The sequence below is a fragment of the Bactrocera oleae genome, chromosome 6 (genome assembly GCF_042242935.1).
Source record: "Bactrocera oleae isolate idBacOlea1 chromosome 6, idBacOlea1, whole genome shotgun sequence".
NCBI classification, from domain to species: domain Eukaryota; kingdom Metazoa; phylum Arthropoda; class Insecta; order Diptera; family Tephritidae; genus Bactrocera; species Bactrocera oleae.
Window position 1 is genome coordinate 61200262 of NC_091540.1, and position 23594 is coordinate 61223855.

The following is a 23594-nucleotide window of genomic DNA, read 5'->3' on the forward strand; positions in this document are numbered from 1 at the left end:
GTTAATGCATATTTCTATCTTTAGACTCTAAGATAAACAAAAACCAGGGTTTATGAATTGCGCCTAATAGTTTGATATTCCATAGTGAGAGTATAAATGCAAAAATAATAAACGCACAAATATACATACATGTCATTCTCCTCTATAATAAAGCAGTTGTTTACAAATTTATTTTTATTATATAATATCAATTAACTTTCAATTTACCATTTTAGGGCGAATCATCCAATGAAACGTTCCAAGCTAAACGATGTGAGCAAACCTTGTCGCAGTATGTGTACCAAAAATCTCTATGAAGGTCATACTCACTCGAAACCGCTTATGCCGTCACCTGGCTCAGTATATGGTTCGCAGCTACTCTCTATAGATGCTTCCCTCAATTCGCTTACTAGTTCCGTCATGAATGCGTCGTCTGCGAGTGGTAGCAGCAGTGGCGGCTTGGTGGGCATAGCCGCACATTGTGGCAATTTGACAAATATCAAGGAAGAAAATGTGGGTAGTGATGGCAATGGCAATGGCAGCGGTTACTTTCGTGGTCTTGACATACAAACCACAGATGCGCTACAGGGTACAGCCTCGCCTTGCAAGGATGGCAAAAGTAGCGCAAGTGGTAATCTGTATACCGCTGAAGGCTTAAATCCGACAATGAACGATCTGGAGCAGCTGTTTGAGACATCGAACGATGGTTGCGGCAGCGTGCAAATACATACACCGCCCGACTCGAACAACCCATCCAATGGCTCTACTGCAACGACCACAATTGATGATCTTAAGCGCAGCACTGCAGTTGCTGCTGCCGTGAATGCCAGTGCGGTCGCGATTGCTGCATTGCAAAACTGCACGAATACACCGAATGCCTCGAATAGTATAGGTAATAACGGTAGCAGTAATGGTGGCGGTACCGGCGGTTCCAGTATGGCGGAAGATCTGACCAAGATGTTTCCTACACCACCGTCACACGAACAGCATCATCCTAATTCCAGTCCGTGCCAAATGGACATTCAAATGACGGATCTCAGTGTAATTACTGCTGCAACCGCAATATCAGGCAGCTTGGATGCCGGTATCGGCGGTATGATTAAAATCAAACAAGAATATTTTGCCGAACTGGGTAGTCCCGTTGAAGAGCCAATTGAAGATTGGTCATACGTTTATCGGCCGCCGAAGCGTGCAAAGTTTGTGGGCTCATCCAAATATGCGCCTCTAACAAACCTACCTAGTCAAACGCTACCGCCATTGGCGATACCAACAAATTGCACTTATAAACCATCGTGGACAACACAGAAATCACGTGCTGTGGTCGCTGCTCAAGCTGCGGCAGCGCAACAGCAGCAGCAACAACAGTTACAACAGCAACAGCAACTGCAACAACAACATCAACAACTACACGAACTTCTCTCAGCAGCGCCGCGCACACCTTTACAGCAACCGCGCACACCTTTGGGCCCCATACCATCACCAATGCACACCAACACGGTGCCCACGCCGTTAAGTAGTGGTGGTGGTGGCGCCGGCGGCGGAAATAATCTTTTGCTGAATCAACTAAACTGTCCGCAGGCAGCACTTACAAATACACCCGGCAGCACGAGCATGCAGCAAATGATGCAACGCGCCGGCATGTCACCGATATCACCATCACCTGCCTCGGTGGTGCCGTTTCCCATGATGCAACCACAACGGCATCCACCGCCACCTTATGAACAGGCTGTGGCCAGTCCAGCCACCTCAACATCCTCGTATTTAAATAAACAGTATCATTCGCAGGAGCATCCGCCAACACCGCAAAGCGTTGGAATGCCATCAACACATCTACCTAGACCGCTGAGCGCAGCTGGTAATCTGCCAACAACCGGTGTACCGACTGGCGCTGTGATGGCGCGTGAGTTGCCCGAAGTTAGCTCTTTGATCGTGAATATTCTGCTGTATGACACGGCGTTGAATGTCTTTCGAGATCATAATTTCGATAGTAGCACCGTTTGTGTGTGTAATGCGGATTCTCAGAAAGTGGGTAATATACGTGGTGCAGATTCGGGTGTTTACGTGCCTCTGCCAGGTGGAAGCTTTAATCCATTACCGCCTTCAACAACTGCAAGCGGGAGTGCGGCTGTTGCCGGCATCAGCGGAAATAGCGGTAGTGGTGGTGGTGGTGGAGCTGCTGGAGGAAACATGCGCTTGTTAAGTGCCTTTGGCGGTGGCAGTGCTTTAGATTCACCAGCATCGCTGCCAGGAACATCTGGGCATACGGGATCAGGTTCATCTTCCTCTTCGAATACACCCGCCAGCAATCAACATATTACAGGGTACGTGGACGACGATCCGGTAGATTGTACCTGCGGTTTTAGTGCTGTAGTTAATAGACGACTTGCATTTCGAGCTGGTCTCTTTTACGAGGATGAAATGGAGATAACCGGTGTTGCCGAAGATCCCGCCCGGTACCAGAAACAGTCATTACCTTCCCTGATAGCAAATTTGGCGGCCGCCCTTACGCCATCTGCTGCAAAATTGACGTCCTCTCTAACCATTAAGGGCGCTAACTCATTGCTACCTGCACAAGCAGATAAGGCTAATCTTGTGCAGCCGGACGCGCAAGCACTCCAACATGCACACGTCATCTTCGATTTATTACTTGAACAATGTTCCATCATACAAACGTCTAGCAGTTCAGTACACCGCGCCTTACAACGTCACCGCCATCGTTTAGCACGACAAAGCCGACAACCACAATCAGTGGCTGCCATCTCCAACGTATTAGAATTCGTCGACGCGAATGATGTAATGTGTTTGGCGCTGGAACAGGCGAGATTGGCTTTCGAAAGTAATCGTATGGATGTAAATGAATTTTCTAGCCAAAACCAACTCTCACCATTCGACCCCAGCCGACCTGGCGGCGCTAAACGGAATCATCAACTCTTTGGTGGCAGACTAACAGTACATAAGTGGCCGTACATTCCAGTTGGATTTTCACGCAGTAATAAAGAGATTGTGCGCACCATGAACTTCATACAACCAATGTTGCAAAATGCATTCCATTCGAAATCTCGCAGTGCGGCGGGCAGCAAAGATGCTACTTACACAGTAAGCGGACCATTGACCTGGCGACAGTTCCATCGTTTGGCCGGGCGCGCTTCTGGCCAATGCGAACCACAACCGATACCATCGGTGATAGTTGGACATGACAAAGATTGGGTTTCAGTGGCACCACTAGCCATACACTATTGGGACAAACTTCTGTTGGAACCGTATGCGTATGCGCGTGACATTGTGTATCTAGTTGTGTGTCCGGAAACTGATTTTGTGGTGCAGAATACGAGAACATATTTCAGAGAATTGAGTTCTACGTATGAAATGTGCAAGTTGGGTCGCCACACGCCCATTCGCGGTTGGGATGGATTGTTGACGGTGGGTCCACGTTCACCAACAGATAATACACCAAATAGCACGCCATTGGACGATTGGTTGCGCACCTTAGATAATACCGTTATAGCTGAGAAAATACGACTGTATGCGAGCGCGTTTCATAATCAAATAGCGCCGTACCTCAATCGTGTGCCCGGCGACAAGACGTTGCTTAATCCACCTGAGAATAGCAGTTGCCAACCGGGAGCCGGCCGCGAACGTGGCACTAGTAGTCCAATAGGTAGCATGAGTTCAATTCACAGTTCAGTGAGTGGTGTTGATCAAGACAAAACGCATAACTCGCCCAAAATGGAGGGCATGGATCAACAACAGCAGCAGCAGCAGCAACTTCAACATCAGCAGTTGCAACATAAACAGCAACAGCAACAGCAGCAACAGCAACAACAACAGCAGCAGCAGCAACAACAACAGTCTGCTGCCGAATCGGTCGACATGAAGCCAGACATCAAACCCGACACAAAGCCACCAATTGTACTTAGCGATCCTTTGGGTATGGGAGAAACAATGGAAGATATCAATCAACCGGCAATTGTGCTCTACGTAGTTGAACCTTTCACATTCGGTTCCGACTCATCCGAATTGGAGCGTTTAGCTTGTATAGCCTTGTTGCGTTGCTATGCCGAGCTATTAAAGACCATACCGGATTCGGTACGTGCTAATATCAATATTCAAATCATATCGTTGGAATCGATAGTTGAATTGGGACGATCGCGTACGCGAAAACGTTTCTCCGACGAAATCCGATGCTTGGCATTGAACATATTCTCGCAGTGTCGTCGACATATGGTGCACACGCAGGCCGTGAAGAGTCTAACTGGCTTCGGCACAGCCGCCAATATGGAAGCATTCCTAAAAAGCAAAGACGACAAAAATCGGCAACCATATAAAATGTACACACCACCTTATGTGTTGGCGCCAATGCATGAGAAAAATGACAAGACAGACTTCTCCCGCCAATCATCCAGTATGCGTGCATTGAATGAACAAAAGTATTCGGTAATGTATTGCAATTATTGTCTGAGTGAAGATCAGAGTTGGTTGCTTGCGACCGTGACCGATGATCGTGGTGAGATGTTTGAAAAGATCATAATCAATATTGATGTACCGAATCGTGCGCGCAGACGTAAGGCGCCGGCGCGACGTGTTGGACTCAAGAAACTGATGGATTTCATAATGGGTCTGATCTCACAGACAGCACATCATTGGCGGTTAGTTGTCGGTCGCATTGGTCGCATCGGTCATAGCGAGTTAAAATCGTGGAGTTCTTTGTTGAGTAAACAAAATCTACAGAAGGCTTCCAAGCAACTAAAAGATATTTGCAAGCAATGCTCCTTCATGTATCCCCCTGGTATACTCAGCGCTTGCTTGGTTACACTGGAGCCAGATTCAAAATTGCGCGTAATGCCTGATCAATTTACGCCGGATGAACGGTTTTCGCAGATTTCCATGCAAAACCCACTATCCACTCCACAAGATGTAACATGCACACACATACTAGTATTCCCGACAAGTGCCGTTTGCTTGGTAAGCCATCGTCAATCGTTTATATGTATATTAAGCAATCGCAATATACATACATACATATGTAATTTTGAAAATATTTATGATGAATGTATTTCTGTGTCTTTATAGTCATTTACACGTCAATTTCAAAATGAGCCACAAGTGGATTTGGAAAATGATATCATATTCGATGAAGATGACGAAAATGGCGGCTTCACTGATGCTGAGCTCATGGGTGATCTGCTCGATTGGGATCGTAAGTATTTTTATATATATTATCTTGCATAGGGTATGTTAAGTTTGCCACGAAGTTTGTAACATCTGTTGGAAATCTTATCGAACTAGTCCCTTAGTTTTTGAGATATCGTTCCGAAATATTGTGCATGTTCTTTACTCCCCGCCGGACCACTATAAGATATAGTTGCCATACAAGCTGGTCGATCAATACTAAGTTCTTGTATGGAAAACTTTTTTATTTGACAAATTATCTTCACGAAATTTGACATATATTATTTTCTTGTATAACACTACAATTTTCGAATATACTGTTTAGTTCGAACCACTATATAATATAGCTGCCATACAAAATGACCGATCAAAATCTTCATTCCCACGACAGTCGGGTCTACGTAACCGGAACGGACGCGGATTTTTATTCGGCCCAGGACTGTCAACTCGGCAGAATTCTGCCGCTACAACAACAACAACAACCATACAAAATCTAATTCTTATATGGCATACTTTTATGTTATAGCTTCGGTGCAATAAACGTTAATTTTTTTATAGTTATTATTGTTGTATATGTGAGCTTATATAAACTTATTTACTCTATTTTTTTTTTAGCTCAACCTGGTCGCCTATCGAATCACTGCAGTCCTGATCGCATGGAAGATAACCGTAGCTGGCCGAGCGCCGGTGGCAATAACTTTAACTCGGCACAGCAACAGGATGTTGAAGAAGTAATTTCACACAATCACTATAGTTTTATATTAATTTGTATTAACTATATGTTTGTTTTGTCTTTGAAGGTGGGCTCAATAAATCAGCAACCGCTAGCCGTGGGCTACATGGTGTCTACAGCGCCAACTGGACGCATGCCTTCCTGGTTTTGGGCAGCCTGCCCACATTTAGAGGATGTTTGTCCAGTATTTTTGAAAACGGCATTGCACCTCCACGTGCCAAACATACAGACAGCCGACGATATACTTAATTCGACAAATGCGCATTCGTCAGCCATAGATCATCCACTGGATTCCTCACTCACTGCCGATGTATTGCGTTTCGTGTTGGAAGGTTACAATGCCTTGTCATGGTTAGCCTTGGACTCCAACACGCACGATCGTCTCTCATGTTTGCCAATTAATGTGCAAATGCTTATGGATCTGTACTATCTGACAGCAGCGATTATGTAAAACCGAAATTTCAAACAAACAACGCAAGCCAGATTGTATATATATATTTCTATATATATATATATATATAAAGAAAAAGTGTCGTCAATTGTGTATTGTAATATATATGCGCTAAGTAGTTAATATGCAAGGAAATGAGTTAATGTGCAGTATTTTTATACGATAAATGTGCAGGATGTCGATAATGCGTATTCAATAATGATTGTTGCAATTTTAGATATTTTATTAGTTTAAATTAAAAAGTAAAGGAAAAATGAAAACAATACAAAAACGCATTCTAAACAATTTGGTCGTTGCAATTGTGTGTATGTTTCGAATCTAATTTTATGTGTGTTTTATATATTTATTATAATGTTTGATAGTTTATACTTTTGTGATATAAAGTTGAGGTTAAGAACCAAAATCAAATAATTTCATATATACACTTCCATATGCACACATGTAACAGCAAATACTTCAAGTTTTATATGCACTTCGTCATAATGTACCCAATGTGCCGTTCAATATGCAAGTAAACGATTTTCGATTCTTATATCCGTCGAATGTTCAAAAACGGTGTAAGCATTTGTGTGCTTCCGTTTGACAAACTTCCAGACTCTGATTTGCTTTGACAAATGTACGCCTTTTTCTTTTTTATTATTATTATTTTTTTTAAATTTTTTTTTTTTTTGTCTTTCATTATTTTATTGGTTATGCAAACATTCAACTGAAATTAAATTATTTTTTAATTTAAAAAATTTATTAAAAATTTATTCAAATTTAATTAAATTTTTTTTATATAAAAATCTTGGCAAATTTAAAGGTTACCGACGGCACTGTAGCAGCGGTTTTTTTTTTTTTTAATTAAAACTTTTTTTTCGGGAAGCATGGCGTATTTTACTAAAAAAGAATTAGGAGTGACTTTGCATTCGAATAAAAACGTTTCCATTCAACTATGTTTACCATTTTAATGCAAAAACATGAATTGCCTTATATTTCACACAAAATTTTAGATTAAATAAAAAGTAATATTAAAAAAGTTAATAATAAAGTGGAAAAATGTAAAAGCAATGACACAACAGTTTTCAATAATGACTAAGCATTATTGTTAGATATACATATGAATAATTATAATTTTACCAATTTTGTAAATACAAATAACTGTAAGTTGAACAGCAGGTAGACTTTAACGAAACAAACCAACCACTAAAATTATATTAAAACAAAAAATCAATGAACAAAACTAAACAAAAACCGATTATGCGCAAATTCATATAAGCATTTTATTAAAGTTGAGAGGCGGCTGGCCGCAGTGCCACCATTTGAGCGTCTCGAAGCAGGCGTAACAAACAATTGCATAATTTTAAGTAAAACTAACATATTTATCATAAGTAGTTACACACAATGATTAAAATCGAATTAACATCTTATAAGTTACATATATACTTATAGATAAATAGTGTTAGTAGTAACGAGGAATATTTTGTAAGACGATTTCATTTAAGTGTAGATATAATAAAATTATAATTTTATACATAAATGAAGTTTGCATACCTAACATGATGAGCAGAATGCACAGCAAAATGTTGTAAATGCTGAACTTAAATAAGGAAATTTAATACACAATGTATGTATGTAGTTGATAATTAGTATTAAATATTTTAAATTTAAGCATATTTAATGTATGGACGAGTTGTATAATAAAACAAAATATACATATATAAATATATATTTCTATATATACATACATATGTACGTCTGCATATATAAAATAGAAATTAAATATTTACAAACTAAATTTCACTGTCGTACCACACGTGTGAAATTATTGCCGGTTCAGTTATCAAATACACACATGTATGTATGTATGAGCGTTTGTGCGTTGAAAATATTGTTAGCATAGTAAATGTAATTGTAGTGGAAAAATTAAATAAATCTTGTATGCATGTGTGTGTGTGTAAATTACATAAATGAGAGGAGTCTGAGTAGGAGTTGTAGCAAAAATGCAAAATTTATAAACTATCAATTTGTGCATGGAAAACACACACAAAAAATTAAAATCTAAGCGAAAAGCTTTCAATAATTCACAATTTGTTAACACATTTATTTATTGAATATTTGTATATATAAATTATTCTTATAAGACAACATTATGTATTATGCTAATGCACAAAACTACATTAACTGTATTGCACGCAATATACCTACATAACTTAATATGTGTGTGTGCATTTTCAGCGAGGTTTTTAGTTGCGCCTGCAATTTAAAATTTTTAGAGTCAAGTTTTTTTAAGATTGATATTACGGTTTTTGTGTGCACAGAGAAGGCATGTGAAAATTTACAGAAATTTAAAAACAAATCGAAAAATAAATTTTTTTTATTTAAAAAATATGAAATGTTTATTTTCAGATCAGATTTTTATTTATTTTGTGTTTTTAAAAATACGTTTTTTAATTTTTTGTTTCTAAAAAAAATTTTTTTTAATTTGTTTTTAAAAATATTTTTTTTAAATATGTTTTAAAAATATTTTTTTTTAATTTTTTGTTTTTAAAAATATTTTTTTTTTAATTTGTTTTTAAAAATACTTTTTTTAATTTGTTTTTAATTTTTTGTTTTTAAAAATATTTTTTTTTCTTTTTTTAATCTAGCTATTTTTTTGAATTTTTCTATATATTTTTAATATTTTTATTTATTTATTTTTAATTATTATTATTATTTTTTATTTATTATTTTTTTTTATTAGTATATTTTTATTATTATTTTTTTTTGTTATTATTTTTTTATATTTTATTGGTTTTGTATCGTAGCACCGTTTTGTTAGCATAGTTTTTGTTTGTTTTGTTGCTTAGCGTGAGAAAGCATTCATAGTAAATTTAAAAAATGTCGAAAAATATAAATTTTTATTCCAAGTAAAAAAGGAATTTTGTTTATAGATTACTGGTTGTAAAACAATTTTTTTCTTTTATTTATTATTTTTTCTTATGTTTGTTTTTATTTTATTTTCTGTTTTTATTGAGTTTTTCTTCCATTATCTTTATTTGTATGTTTTTAATTATTATTATTAATTTTTTAAATTATTATTTTTTTTATATTTTTATTTTTGTTTTTTTTTTCTTATTTTTAATTTTGTTTTTTTTTTCTTATTTTTAATTTTTTTTTTCGATTTTTTTGTTGCATTAATTTTTGCAGTGTTCATTAATTTTCGTTAATTTATGTCGCAGCTCCATTCTGTTAGCATAAATTTTTGTTTTATCAAATGCAACACACTTCTCTTTAATCCTGCCACAACCACACTCACTTACTTTGCAATCATTTTCTCTTCAGCTATTTGTAAATATACAATGTGGTATTTGTAAGCGAACAAACAAAAATACTTGTAGCTCTTAAGGATATTTCGCAGCTTTGCTGCATTTCATTTACAAAATGTAACTCCTAAAACTGTTTTTTTTTTTTTAAATGTAACTGTGTGTGTTTGTGCGTGTGTTTGTTTGATGTGAATTATGAAAATGTACAAAGTGTAGTTTAAATAAAGGTTATAAACAATTACTAGCATTATTGCAATATTGTTGCAACGGTCCGGCAATTTATCGTATTATATTTATATTTTGTAAATATCAGTCACAGCAGCAATAGCAGCGAGCTAACGGAGCAAAGCATAAAATTAAATAGCAATACATATAGTGCTGGAAGCACTATACACACAAATATAAATATTTATACTAAAAATATGTAATGAAATTATTTAATACAATTGGAATGCAAATGCCTGAAACTGTTAGTTTGCAGTGTTCAGCAATATAACGGTTAATTTACATATAAGTTAATTTTATTTTACAACTATTATAATAAACAAATTATGCAAAACTGCATGCATATATACAAATATCATTTAAAGACGTATTGCTTAACTTTAAATACATACATACACATACATACATATATTTCTGCATAAGAATTTTTATATTTTGTATTTAGCTACTAAATCTTAATTCTTAAAATGCGCATATGTTTTGTAATATTATTTGAATATCATAAATTTTGGGTCCAAACTTCTCGTTTTAGTTAATTTAATTTAGTTTATTTTTTTAATTACACAATTACCTAAGTTTGTTATAAAAAATTGTATGAAAATAGTTATGGATTGTAAACGTTTTGTTTTATGTGTAAATTACTTGTATTTTAAACATGGACAAATTTATAAAACAAAAAAATACAGCATATATTTTTAAACACACATACATTTGTGCATGATTTTCATTGGTTTAATTTTTGATAAAAATAAATATTAGTCAGTGGAGGATGTTCATACATAATATATGTATACACATATATGTGTGTATGCAAATTTTATAAGAATTTCGCGAAATTTTGAGAAAAGCGTGTGAATAAGGTCATAAATTAAAAAAAATTTCGCATTCTTTATAGAAATTTTTTATAAAATTCAAAAAGAAAAAAATGTAAAAGTTAAGGATGTGTTTTAAATAACTTTTAAACTGCTTTTCCATTTGGAAAACACTAGTGGCGTTTATGGCTTCACACTGTAATTTGAGGTTAGAATAATTTTTAATATTTTACTATTTAGTTGTATACTTACTGGCTTTTCATAAACAAAATATTTTTATTTAATTACAATTCTATTAATAACAAATGAAAATTACGGCTGATTTTCAATAAAATTATTAAATTTAATTATTTTATAAATTTCTTTTCTTATTTTTTTATATTTGTACTTTTTAACTTTGTTTTTATTTAAAAAACTTTAATAAAATTTTTTGCCTTTTTATTTTTTTCTTAGACTTTTTTAATAGTTTTTTTTATTTTTGTTTTAATAGTAATTTTTTTTTTGTAATTTTTTAATTTTTGTTTTAATAGTAATTTTTTTTTTAATTTTTTTATATTATTAAATTTTTTAATATATTTTTTATCTAATTTTTTAAATTTTTATTAATTTTTTTATTGTTTTTTAATGGATTTAATATTAAATTTATGATAAACTTTTTGAAATAAAATAATTTTAAATATGTTAAATGTTAAAAATTAAACAAAAAATGTATAAACACATTATTTTTAATTGTTATTTTTTTCATTTTTTCATTTTTACTTTATTTAATAAATAATTCTTTTGAATTATATTTATAATATTTAATTATGTTCTTCCCTTTATTATATTTTATTTAAACAAATATTATTATCTGTGAACTTTAAACAAAACTACTTCTGTGACTCACATAGAAAACTGGAATATTTGAAATACTTGTTAGGAAGAATGTTCTCTAAACGACAGATTTACACAGTAATTAGGGGAAAATTGTAAAAAAAATACTATAACTGTATAAAAATATTTCAATTTACAGCTTAAGAGCTACTATCTTATACTAGTTGAGATAAATTGGTTTGTTTAATTTTTGCAGATAATAAATATACATACATAAGTAAACATATTACATAAAATCATCAATAAACTAGCTGTTTCTAACCTCAATTGATGCAAATCTTAATTAGGCGATTTTTTTTCTAAATTTCCGAAGTATTGCTCACTAATCTAGTGTTTTTTGAAATGCAATATGACAGACAGATTTTGTATTTTATAAGGTCTTTCTGTATTCTATATAATAATCGAAATCGGATTGATTTTGTTTCTTGTTTATACGGGATTGAAATTGTATGTGTGTTTAACAAGTGGTTTCAACTTGGCAATAGCCAAACATGCTTGGAAACAATTTATGTGCAAAAGTATTATGTAGCATTAATTGTAAATCAAATTTTGCTTCCAAAGTTCAGTATATGTATGTATGTATGAAGCGGGTTTGCATGCATGTTTGTATAAGGTTAGGTTATATTGCAGGGCTTTCTAGTGCTAGTAAAATTTACATTGAGTGTGTAAATACACAATGTACATATATACATATGTATATACAAGTTACTCATAAGTTAAATTTAAGTAAGAATATCTATATACATACATATGTAAATGGGTACGTAGGAAAAATTGCTTTTTTACGATGCAGTATGACGACATAGAATGTATGAACATACAACCGACCTATAAATACATACATACTATGTATATTTGTACATTTGAATATGTAATTAATAAAAAATTAAAAATAAACGAATGATTAATACGCTAATATATATAAAAATAATTTATTACTTAATGAGCAGAATTTTCGTTAAATTTTTATTCAACAGTAAAGAATGTAGTAACATGCCTACATAAGCACATCTATATTTGTATATATATGTATATGTATATATTTTGACAATTTTAATTATAATATTTATAAGTATTTTTGTTTGAAAATACTTTTGTACATATTTATCTAAGAAATTGTAATTACTTGTATATTTTAGATTTTTATTTCTACACATACATATATACTAGCGAAAGTTTTATATGTGTACTTATAAAAAAAACATGCATATGTATGTACATACATGACTCTGTTAAATAGTTATTAGCTATAAACTATTTTCGGTTGAAATGTTTTGTAAATATGTTTATTTGTAATTACTGAATATTAAAAGTTAAGTTTATTCAAAACACATACGGACACTCAAATGTATGTAATACAAATATTCACAGTTATGTGCAACAGAAAAACTGTAACTACGCTCATACCTATACACATCTTCACATACATATATATTATATATATTAAAAATATTTACAAATAAAACTAGTAGGCCAAATTATTTTTAAAGTCCTTGTGTAAAAACTGGAATATTTCACAGAATTGCCGCTTTCTATAAAATACTTGAATGCATGTCACGAATATCACAAGCATAAAATTACATACATACATACATGCATGCGTCGATGGAAATCTCGTTATTGCGGCAAATGCATCGAAGAGCAATTGCATTACTTATAAAAAAAACATGCATATATACAAGCATATAATAATATTTAGCGAAAAATTGGTATGAACTAAATAAACACAATTATATACATACTTACATGTACATATGTACATGCATAAAAGCAATGATATGCTTTGTGGTGTATTGACAAAACATACCATAACATTTAATATAAGTTGTAGTTTAATTACAATTAAGTGCAGTTTAAATGAATATATATTATGATTGTAACTATATGGTAAGTTAGCGTTTAAGTTAGGCATTTTTGAAAGCAAATACAATTTTTCAATATAAAATACTTATTATTGTTGTTGTTCATTTAAGGAAATGTAATTTAAATTGTTTAACGGGTAATGTATTTAATTTGGAAAGATTATTTTGTAATTTTTAAAAATAAGGAATGAAAATTTAGGAAGAGCAAATACTACTACTACTCAATTCTCACAACAACCGATTCTATTGTATTGGAATTGAATCGGATTTTTCCGGCTGTTATTTCGAGGATCTAACCTTGTTTGGATCGTTACTCGCTACAACAGCAACTGCTGCCCTTTTATAATTGATTTATGGTATTCTTGTGTGTCGTCCGTGCTAATTTGAATCAAATTTGAGGTATTTTAATATACTTTGGCGTGCTGAGTAAGTTAATATTGCAAGTACGTAGAATCATACAAATGTTCCGATGTTGTTGTTGTAGCGGCAGAAAACATCTCCAAGCCCGATTTATTGACTTCTGTTTGTTCGGTTGTATTTATCGTAGATGCTTTGGAAATGGATATATATAATGACCTAAGTAACTGCAAAAGCAGATAGAGACTAAGTTGATAGGGAAAATAGCCTCAGTCCGACCACAAATTCGTTTGATAACGAGAGGAGGACTATATTTAAAATTTGATTGCAGAACTAAGCCTTTACTTACTTGAGTAAATGATCAAACCTGTGTGTTAGTTGTTGTAATAAAATTTTTAAGTACACAAATTGCATAGTGCCTTTGTGATTAAAAGAGCACTCATTTTTGTACAAACAGTTATTCAAAAATTTCATATTTCTTAAAATAATAAATAAATTTTGAATTTTATTAAAGTGTATTGTAAGCTAAAATGAACAATCGTGGTTATCGATAGAAATAATCGTGTACACATTATATGAACACTGCGCACTATTGTGAATGATCGAATAAGCACGTGTATGATTTGTTTACAATTCGCAAAATGACATTTAATACATTTCTTGGTATCAGTCGGTGCTAGTTGGATATTTTAGAATATTTAAACAAAATAAGAATGAATAAGAGCGCACAGCTGTGTGAACCGATGGAGCAAATACCGGTGGCAAAGAGGAGGACGGTTGTAGGTCCATGGAAGGATGTGTACGTTAATACTTAATATATAAAACCGTGCTTAAATATGTGTAATAATTTGTAAAACTTTTTTAGTAAAGAATTCCGCAGCGTTTATGAATTCTTATTCGATGAAGACACCGATGTGGATCAACAAAAACGAGGACTAAGTCAAATTAATGTTTGGAGTTTGCGACGTAGTACACAGTGCCCAGCAGGTGTGCTCGCAACTAAAGCGCTTTTAGATGTACAACACTTAGATAAGGCTGAAGGGCAGCAAGCTGTTTCTGAAAGTCTTTTACAAACGTTGTATGCGAGCGCATTCACACGTTTCTTCAATTTTATGTCATCGACGATGCAAACACATAATATGCGTACAATGTACGATACGGCACGTATGCTGGGACTACCATCCTTTGTGGTAGATTTGCGACACATCTGTGCGCACGGACAAGTTCTACCACCCATTGACATACTGCGGACTTCCGTAAGCTATTGCTTGAATTGGCTGCGAAATTACTACTGGTTTCCACAATTAGAGTCAATGTGTGATGTGGAAGCGAGTAAAATACGTCGCAAGGATAAAACACTTTTCGAAGAGAATATAACTAAATTATTTATAATTTATGATGCAGCACTGGAATGTTATTGTAAAGGTGCGCATAATATGAAAAGTGGAAAACGGCATATAAGCGGCAAGCGGCTGGCACAATTGAGAGTATATTATGCTGAACGTAAATTGACTTCTCTAAAAGATACTCTCGAGTTAATTGTAAAGGAAATAATTACATTGGTCAGACGAGAAATTGGAATCAAAGATATGTCTGAAATTTTCATTGAAGCTCTATTAAAGATTAAATATTTTTTTACTATTGGAGGTAAAAATAATATTCTAAAAACTTTAAATATAATTAAAAATGCAATACCTAAATTAAATTTTTTTTCGCATTTCAAGAGTCTCACAGCGCTGGCGAACCACTTGAATTTATAATTGCTGCGACGCAGAGCTTTTTCCGCATGCTAGCAGTCCATGGCTTTATTGAGGATGTATTTTATAGTTTTATAGAATTGGCAGAAAATACGAACGTTTTGGAACTACGCCGAAATGGTGCTAGTTTTTGGGCAGTGCGAATAGCCGCTGGCTTTGTGGCGTTCAGAAAATGCAAACAAATGTATAAAGCTGAATTGGATGAGGTAATTTCCAATATAATCTAATTGCTACGTTTGTCTTCAATTAGTTTTTCTTTTACTCTTCACAGAATCCCAACACCAAAGATTTCGATTTCACTTCTTTGAATCAAGAAAATATTACGAAAAAAATGAGAAGGCATTTAATTTATGCAGGCGTCGATCTCAAATGTACACCAATTTTTGGGGACTCTATGCGTCGACCTTGGGTGTGGGTGGTTGAAAGAAATTTTGTTGAGCAAAAACTGCGCGATATAAATCAATATAATGCACCAATTATTAAAAGGTATATTAATTTATATATGCACTATTTTAAATTCACATAATCATACACATATGTATTTAGCATTCTGCCGCTGGTAGAGCCACCGCTAACGACATCGGAAATTCGGGGCATCTCGCTGCTTATTGATGCCTACTTTGGCAAGCGAATCGGTCTTAAAAAAAACGCCGCAAAACCAACAAATGAAGACGAGACAATACACACAGCAAGTGAACTATTGCAAGCGCTTGAAAAGCAAAGCAGCGATACTGAAAAAATGGATTGTGAAGTGACAGAACCAGTGGTAACTGATAAAGAGGAGTTTGGCATTTGGACATTAGAAAAAAGTAGGCATTTTATTATGTCGTTATAATATCTATAACTAATTATTATTAAAATATTTGCAGATGATGAATTAATCAATTGGGCGGTATGTCCTTTGGGGCGATTACCCTGGGACTAATAGTTAAATTGATCCTAATGATGACTAGGGCTATATTTCCCTGCACCATACACATGTGTATAGATAAATATTAGTGTTACATACTTATGAATGTTAATGTTAACTCTGCGTATTCATTAATTGAATATTTAACTAAATATAAAATATTTTGTATGTGTATTTAGTCAAATGGTGCTGACAGTTATTTACCTACAGTTAATTTAGTGTACATATTTTTCTTTTATTTTTCATTTGAAATAAAGGAATTGACTATACATGCATTTGTATGCAACAAAAATTTAATTATGTATGTATGTATTAGAGCTCTTAAAATTATTTGAATAACCCGAAACCCGTCTATTCGAATATCCAGTTCGTACAAATACCAACCCAATAGAGACATATGTTACGACTATTCGAATAGTCGTTCTTCTGCGACTATCGAATAGTTGCTCTGCTGCGAGTATTTGAATAAATGAAAATTGTTTGAAATCCAAGCAGTCTTTAATTGTTGACTTTTTCTTTTGGTTTTTTTTTGATTGAACGAATAGTCAACCACTAACGACTATCCGGATAGTGTAAGCCGAATATTACTCGAATAATTCCCTATTTGGTTAGTCCATTACGTACGCTTTTCCAAACACAAACTTGTAGTGCAGCCATTGATTGGGTCGTTGGTTCGAATACCAGCAGGGGTGAGTAAAGTTTTATATAATATTGTTTTTTATTTTCTTCTTTGATTTTTATTTTTTATTATATTTATTAAATAAATTTCCATAATTTTTACTTAATCAATATTCAAATAATAATTTAGTTATTTAAGTAAAACCAAATATTTCAAATAATGCAATTTTTCCACAAATAAACTCATACGTATTTTGTAAAGTCGCGATTTGTTGGGCTGCAGGTTCGATACCGCCACGTGGCATTAAATTTTATTGTTTTGATTTTTAATTTTTTGCTTATTTTTAATTTAAAAAATTTATAAATTTTACGAACTCAAAAAGCTATATAAGTCTATTTCAATTTAACACAGACAAAACAAATTAAAAATAATACAATTTGCTGTCATGCGCACTTTTGCTCACCTTATGCGCGCACACAAGCATACATGTATGCACATTGAACGCAACTGGCGCTTCTAAAATAAGACACATTGAAAAAGCAAACTGGTTTGTAGCAGAAATACGCAAGCATTCGCGTACGTATATGGAAGAAGAGCAATAAAATGAAATGTACGCAGAAGTAGGTGAAATTGAGTATTTGTTTTCGACTGGAAGGTTGGCATCTTCTGTAATCACGCTTCCGTGAGGTCGGATTGTGGGATGGCCTGAGGCCGGGAGTCCTGTGTGGTGGACCAGATCATGTTGACGGAACGTCCGCACTAAGCTTGCCATCAATATGGGTGTCAAGGAGGAGTCCTTGACATTCAGGTTGGCTAAGGAGGGATGAACCGGGCCAGGGGTGAAAACCAGCAGCCAAGAGTTCCCATGGTAGGCAGTAGTGGGATAGCGTACCGGAGTGAAATGCCACTACCAGCCTGGTCAATATGGTCAGACTGCAATCTTTTTGGTATTTTTTTTATTTTTTTCTTCTATTATAAATTGAAATCTACTTGGGAAAGATATTAAATTTTCAGATTAATTGTAATAGAAAAATATGAATTTTAATACAAAAATTATTATTTTTAAATAAAAAGTGAAACGGTCGATGTAGCAAAAAATACAAGTCACAAAAGTGTTCAATTAACTCTGGGTATCTTAGCTGAATATATATCCTGGCTGAATATATATGTTCAATATTATAATTTTTAGCTATTTTAGCTAAATTTTATTGTATGCTTTTGCTAAAACTATTTCTTAATTTCCTTTTAAAAATGAAATAAATATTAATAATAATAATATAACACGAAAAATAAAGACCTCGGTTTTATACTCTTGCAACATGTTGCTAGAAAGTATAATAATTTTGTTTACCTAACGGTTGCTTGCATCACCTTAAAATAATCGAGTTAGATATATCACCTTAAAATAATCGAGCTTATCTTGTACATATAAATGTTCAGGATGACCAGACGAGTTGAAATCCAGGTGACTGTCTGTCTGTCCGCATATTTCCCCCCCGCACATAGTTGTGTTGATATGTGAAGTACCTTTATGAAACTCAGAGATCATAGAGACCATAGAGGTCATGTCAAAAATCGATAAAAGCAATTCATTACCATCACTATCTCTCATATACCAAATATACGATTTTTAAACTTCTGATAATATTGGACATACTATAGTTTAATGCCGAAAATATGTGATATCGTTCTACGAATTACACCAACTCCCAAATACTACTTATATTGATTTCCTAACAAACCTAACGCTCAATATGTCGATCAGTGTATGAGGTATTCATTAATAAAATCAATTAATTGAAGGAATTTCCCCGGATTTGATCTTTGCAAGTTGCAAGAGTATCAAATGTTCGGTTACACCCGAACTTAGCCCGCCCTTACTTGTTTATGAACACTTTTGTGGTTCACTATATTTACATACTCGTACATATGTATGTATATAGACATTCTTGGAAGTTTAGAGCTAACATTTTTTATGTCTAATTCGACTGAGCGCGAATCTATCGAAGCGTATTAAGAATTAAAACCAATTATATATGCGATAATAATACTTATTGCTAATAATACATACATATATTATTAAACTAACGAGGTCAAACTCGTTTAAACATTGACTGATTAAAATCGATAATCAACCTTGGTTTTGTATTGATGTAGGCGTGGTACAAGATATTTTAAAGTTTAATAAAGTCAACTTAAACCTTGGTTAAGCTTGTACCACATGAATAAAAAATGGAATAGTAGCTACCAAATTCACCAAAAAAAAACACCATTTTTTAACATATGCTATTAAAACTAAGGGTCTCAGTCAGTTTTTCTTTAAGGGGTCTTTGGAGTTCTTTGTCGAGCCAAAAACGCCCTTTTCAATAATTTTTTTTTTCATATAAAAAATGAAATATTTTATTCAAAATTTTTACTATACCAAAGACACATATTTGGTAAAGATTTTGTGAAATTTTCAAAGCAAAAAATTTAAAAACTCGGTGATTACGACATCATTTCCGTCAGTTCGTCGAAAAAAAAGGTGCTTCCGCGCTGACAGCAGAATTTTTGACAAGGTCATCAAAAGTAAAAAAAAAAATACGTGTTTGAGCTAAGACCATTATATAGATATTGGATATAGAAAAACTAAATTAAGTGAAAATCGTATTTTGGCAGACGTTTTTACAAAAATATGCAAATTTTGGTGAAAATTTCTCGACATTTTTTGTTTTTTAAATAGCTGTAATTGAACAAAAAAAATCCTCCACGCCAAGATCTTGTAAATTTTATCTTAAAGACCTGTGTAAAATTGACAACCGACTTTGAGTCAGTTTCGAGAAAAACGCGTTTAAAGTTTTGATTGATTATATAGCTTACCTCCAGCGCGCAATTTTCAAAGCTGCATCTTCATAACTATTACTGGTATCAAATTAAATTAAAAAAGATAATAAAATTTTTTTTTTTGAAAGCCGTGAAACCCAGCATAAATTTTTAGCTGCAGGCTTGTTTATTTCATTCATAATGTGAATCTTTAATATGTTCTCTAAACGCCTTTTAAAGTATAATGTTCAAGTGAAGGAATATGGTAACATTTGCTATTTTTTCGATAGGTTAGAGGCATATCCTGCGACAGACTGTAATTTTTAGAATGTTTCCTAAAATATTTTATATACTACAACAACAACATATAATAACTATACAAATCGAAATATTAATAGCGGTGATTCGTTTTCTGAACTGTTACCAGATCTTACTCGTCAAGCCATATACAAAATCTTTTTTTGAAAACAATGATATGAAATTGTCGGTAATGCTATTTCTAAGCTTCTATGCAGTAAAAAGTAATGTCGAACAGGCTTGTCATCTGTCTACATTATACTCGTAGTTAAGTAGTATTTAAAATTATTGTTTATTTATTTTTTTACATCAAATTCGCAATTTATTTAACATTTAATTTTCTTGAAGGTTGCGCAGTAATAAAAAGTACGAACCACTCATTCTAAAAAACTGTAAAATGAAAGATATTAGTAATTTTATTGCTAATAATATATTAATATTTTATACTATAAAGAGATGCTTATTCAATTACCGAAATCAAGGTGGCCAAATTCATCAGAGTAAACCAAGATACCTCCAATTTAAAAAGTCGATTAGTCCTCATAATCATCATGCGTAGAAGTTGTTTGAATTTACCGCTTTCTTCATACCAATTGCAACAATAATAGGCTAACGGAATCTCTTCGCTCTTTTAGAGTCATAAAATAGTTCTCTGGTATTTTTGAAAATAAAATATTTTTTATAATTAATATTTACCACAGTTGTTAGTTGCTGACCGTTATAACAGTATAGAATAATTTGAGTTCCTCCCGCCAAAATATAAAGTATCATACGAATAACGATAACTATGCTGGATTTCTAAAGATTTTAGAAACATATTTGTTTTTTGTTTTTAATTAAAAAAAAAAAGTTGTTTAAATTTGTATTCAATGTTTTTTTTTGCTTTAAAATAAATGATTTGCGTTTACTTACTAAACCGAAACTCATTTCAAACAGTACAATACCAAATATAAGCAAGCTCAGTACGAATTGTAATAAGCTGACGTGTTTGAAGCTTTCTTGAATCTGCTGCACATAACTGTTTTGAAAATTTATAAATTTTGTAAATTAAAAGCGTTTTTCATACTCAATATATAGTGGCTTTTACAAATTTATCCGCCGATAAGTAATGATGGTATAACGCAGATACTCAACCCTCCTCCCAGCCGGTATGAGTGGTGAGGTGGATTGTAGCACTAGCAAATTGTGGACCCTCACCAAGCCAACCGCATGCTGACATAGCACGATGAAGATGCCTTCGAAACTCACCGCAGCTGCGGGGATTCGGGATTAACAACAGATGCTATTTATTTAATTCATATATACTCACACATGCCAGAGACATAATTAGCACTGCTGGTGATATACATTTGCAATGGATAATAGGGGAATGACATTCCTTTTTCTTCCCAAAATGGATACAGTGCGGGAAGTGCTGAAATTATGCACAAAATATGTATAAAATAAGTAAAGTGTTTTTATTTGTTAAGTAAACTAATTATTTGTCCTTTCAATCCAAATGATAAGATATGGTTTTAAAAGTACACAAGGTTGTCGATTTTCTAGAACCATGATTGCAATCGAATCATCTTTCGATTTTAATTTTTTTATCAGATCTAAACTATAGCCCAACAGGTAAATGCAACTTGTCACTGAAAGCATTCGGAACAGTGCAAACGTCATCCTCCCGACGTCATACTTGACGATGTTGGTCTAGTACGGATTACCCATTCTCACGGGCATGAGATTCAGCCTTCGATGCTTCTTCCTCGTGTAAAAAAATGTATATGTACATATATATTGGGTAACTATTAAGAAATCCAACTCCAAAGACGTTCAGAGTAAACATTTTAAGATTATGTAGAAGTATATAGGTATATTTTAACATGTAGTACTTACCTAATTTATACTCATAATCGGGCGTTTGCTTCAGCTGATGATACAAATTGACGAAGATGGAGCCAAAAGTGTAATTACAAACAATACCAACACAACAACAGAAATAAAATAATATTTGGCGTTTTGCGCTAAGCCAAACTCCATTCATTATATCATCGATCTCCTGCTTCAACTGGCGATTTATTGGAAAATCTATTGTAAAGCAAAAAAATAGTACTTACTACAAGTTAAATTATGCCAGTAACAAACCATGTTGAAATATTTCTATTTTGCGTATTATTTCATGTTTTAAAGTCTGATCCAGAAGGCGATAGAAATTACGTTGAGTGAAGAGGTAATAAACTATCTTTACAACGGACATGAGAATGTGCAAAGCGGTGCAAACGGTCTGTGAATTTGTTATAAGGAAGTAGACTTTTATTTGATTTGACAAAATGAATAATATTTGTATGAATAATATAATATATCACAAACCTCAGCTGAAAGTGGTATGCTGTCAATATGTCGAATGAAATAACACCAGTGGCCATATAAGGATAGAATACTGGTCACTGCCAAAATCACATTGAAACTGGCGTAGATATTGATATAAATATGTTAAATAATTATAGTATAGTTTCGCATCAGTCAGTTTAACTCTGATCTCTTAACTTTATGTAAACACACTTACAGTTTCAAAGCATCTTTAATTTTACTAGGCGCTGTCAAGTTCACACCCAAACCAAAGGTTACTCCAATAAGTAATTTAATAGAATTGTAATTACGTTTATAGATTTCTTCCACACTTTCTAACATCCTCACGACTATGCAACTGATTACTATGTGATTACTTAATTGTTGGCTATAGCATCTTAAATACTACACTTTCAAAGACATTATGGGTCAAACAAAGTTCGCCCCTGTTGAAATTTGTTATTGTCTAATTAAAGCCTTCACGAATGGGCGTGTGATTAGCAATTAAAAATTCATTTCCGGTTTTTACCATTTGACATGATAGGTCCATTTTATGACGTTTTTGTGCGTGTGTTATGCCAACCCTTTTAGGGCGTGAAGACATTTAATTTTTAATTATTTAGGCGCAGGCTGAAAGCAATTTTTATATGAGTCAAATAATTATTATGAGAAATGAAAATAATTTGTTGTATACTGATTTTAAGATATTATTTTTTATTGTTACTTCCTTGTAGAATGATAATCCTTAGATAACGGAAATAAAATATGCAATTTAAAAGCTAAATAAAGCTGCGGGCATGGACGGCAGTTAAATTCCTTTATCCGCATGTTTTTGCGGCTTGTCACAGCGAATCAATACCTCCATCATGGTGAAAGGACATCTTTGTGAAGTAGCCGATAAAGGGTGACTTGCGGAAATACGACAACTGGCGAGCGATAACACCATTTATTATGTAAAATAGGCTCACATCTGTCCAGCACGCTCTAAAGCTGACACGAAGCAGCCTGGATTTCGCTCCCATCGAGGCTGTGTTGACCAAGCAAACACGCTACGCATCATAATCGAGCAATCACTGGAGTAGCACTTGCCGCTTTGCATTTATCTACATTCGTTTAAAAATTTATATATAGGG

General features: G+C 33.3%; 3 protein-coding genes across 4 annotated transcripts in view; 2 read left to right on the forward strand and 1 right to left on the reverse strand.

Annotated features, from left to right (window-relative positions):
- Positions 1-7841, forward strand: part of skd (mediator complex subunit skuld) — a 28793-nt gene extending 20952 nt beyond the window's left edge. For both annotated transcript variants that reach the window (XM_070112158.1, XM_036375872.2), the window contains 4 exons: positions 216-4941; positions 5050-5176; positions 5764-5879; positions 5949-7841. In XM_070112158.1, coding sequence (XP_069968259.1) covers positions 216-4941; positions 5050-5176; positions 5764-5879; positions 5949-6332 — 5353 coding nt within the window. In that variant the 3' untranslated portion in view covers positions 6333-7841. The remainder of the gene's footprint in view (positions 1-215; positions 4942-5049; positions 5177-5763; positions 5880-5948) is intronic.
- Positions 7842-14358: 6517 nt separating this feature from the next.
- Positions 14359-16914, forward strand: LOC106620292 (uncharacterized). The gene is made up of 6 exons (XM_014238752.3): positions 14359-14544; positions 14611-15392; positions 15470-15708; positions 15774-15988; positions 16049-16311; positions 16372-16914. The coding sequence occupies exons 1-6, from the start codon at positions 14459-14461 to the stop codon at positions 16425-16427; spliced, it is 1641 nt and encodes a 546-aa protein (XP_014094227.2). The 5' UTR covers positions 14359-14458; the 3' UTR covers positions 16428-16914.
- A 3549-nt stretch (positions 16915-20463) lies between these two features.
- On the reverse strand, positions 20464-22803 carry LOC106620291 (odorant receptor 63a). The gene is made up of 10 exons (XM_014238750.3): positions 22679-22803; positions 22483-22579; positions 22258-22396; positions 22009-22200; positions 21440-21544; positions 21218-21383; positions 21043-21148; positions 20827-20928; positions 20603-20758; positions 20464-20520 (listed from the first exon to the last, which is right to left on the reverse strand). Exons 1-10 carry the CDS (start codon positions 22801-22803, stop codon positions 20464-20466), a joined length of 1245 nt encoding a protein of 414 aa, XP_014094225.3.
- Positions 22804-23594: the final 791 nt, after the last annotated feature.